Source organism: Trypanosoma equiperdum (assembly GCF_001457755.1).
Source record: "Trypanosoma equiperdum strain OVI genome assembly, contig: ctg_693, whole genome shotgun sequence".
NCBI lineage: Eukaryota > Euglenozoa > Kinetoplastea > Trypanosomatida > Trypanosomatidae > Trypanosoma > Trypanosoma equiperdum.
The window spans coordinates 6,259-6,864 of record NW_027124635.1 but is presented as its reverse complement, the minus strand read 5'-3'; the positions used below and the strand labels follow the sequence as shown (position 1 = coordinate 6,864).

The 606-nt window shown below is 50.7% G+C and overlaps 1 pseudogene across 1 annotated transcript in view; it reads right to left on the bottom strand.

The window, feature by feature from the left end:
- Positions 1–128: 128 nt before the first annotated feature.
- Positions 129–606, bottom strand: part of TEOVI_000322400:pseudogene — a 2,053-nt pseudogene continuing 1,575 nt past the window's right edge. The window contains exon 2 of the mRNA in view: positions 129–606. This exon is cut by the window's right edge and continues 299 nt beyond it. Coding sequence covers positions 129–606 — 478 coding nt within the window.

The following is a 606-nucleotide window of genomic DNA, read 5'->3' as shown; positions in this document are numbered from 1 at the left end:
GTACAAGAAATGCTGTAGTCGAAAGGAGAGAGGATGATAAAACAAATAAGGATGGGCGTAAGAATCGACGCGAATGCATTAATACAAACAGTCAAATAACCATCTGGCAAACGAGTTGATGGTTGCATTCAGTGCACTGTGTTAACGTACGGTGCGCGGGGAAGATGGCACGAAGAGATGGCACCGGTATTTCTCAGTTCATGCTCATCAGGGTGTAATTGGGGTCTTGGGCGGGACCTTGACTGACTCTCAAGGAACCTGCGCAGCAGCATTAACAGGGTCACTGAAGGAAGGACGTACACCAGCGGTTGCCACCAGCATCGATGCCTCAGAAAACACAAAAGATTGAACCAACTGCACTGTTGGCACTGCGACTCCCCCTTTGCCTCCTCACTGTACCGTCCATTTTCAGAGGTGCTGCCACCCTGCGAGCCATTGCTTGGTTTGAGCGCTTTAACACCGAACGAAATAGCGCGGGTGTCCACAACGTCGCCCCTGGCGTTTCTCAGCGTTGCATTGCATTTGGCCTCTCCCTCAATACTGTCCTGTACGATCAGAATGAAACGTCGCTGCGCTGATCCTTTCGGTGGTATGTACACAGTTTGT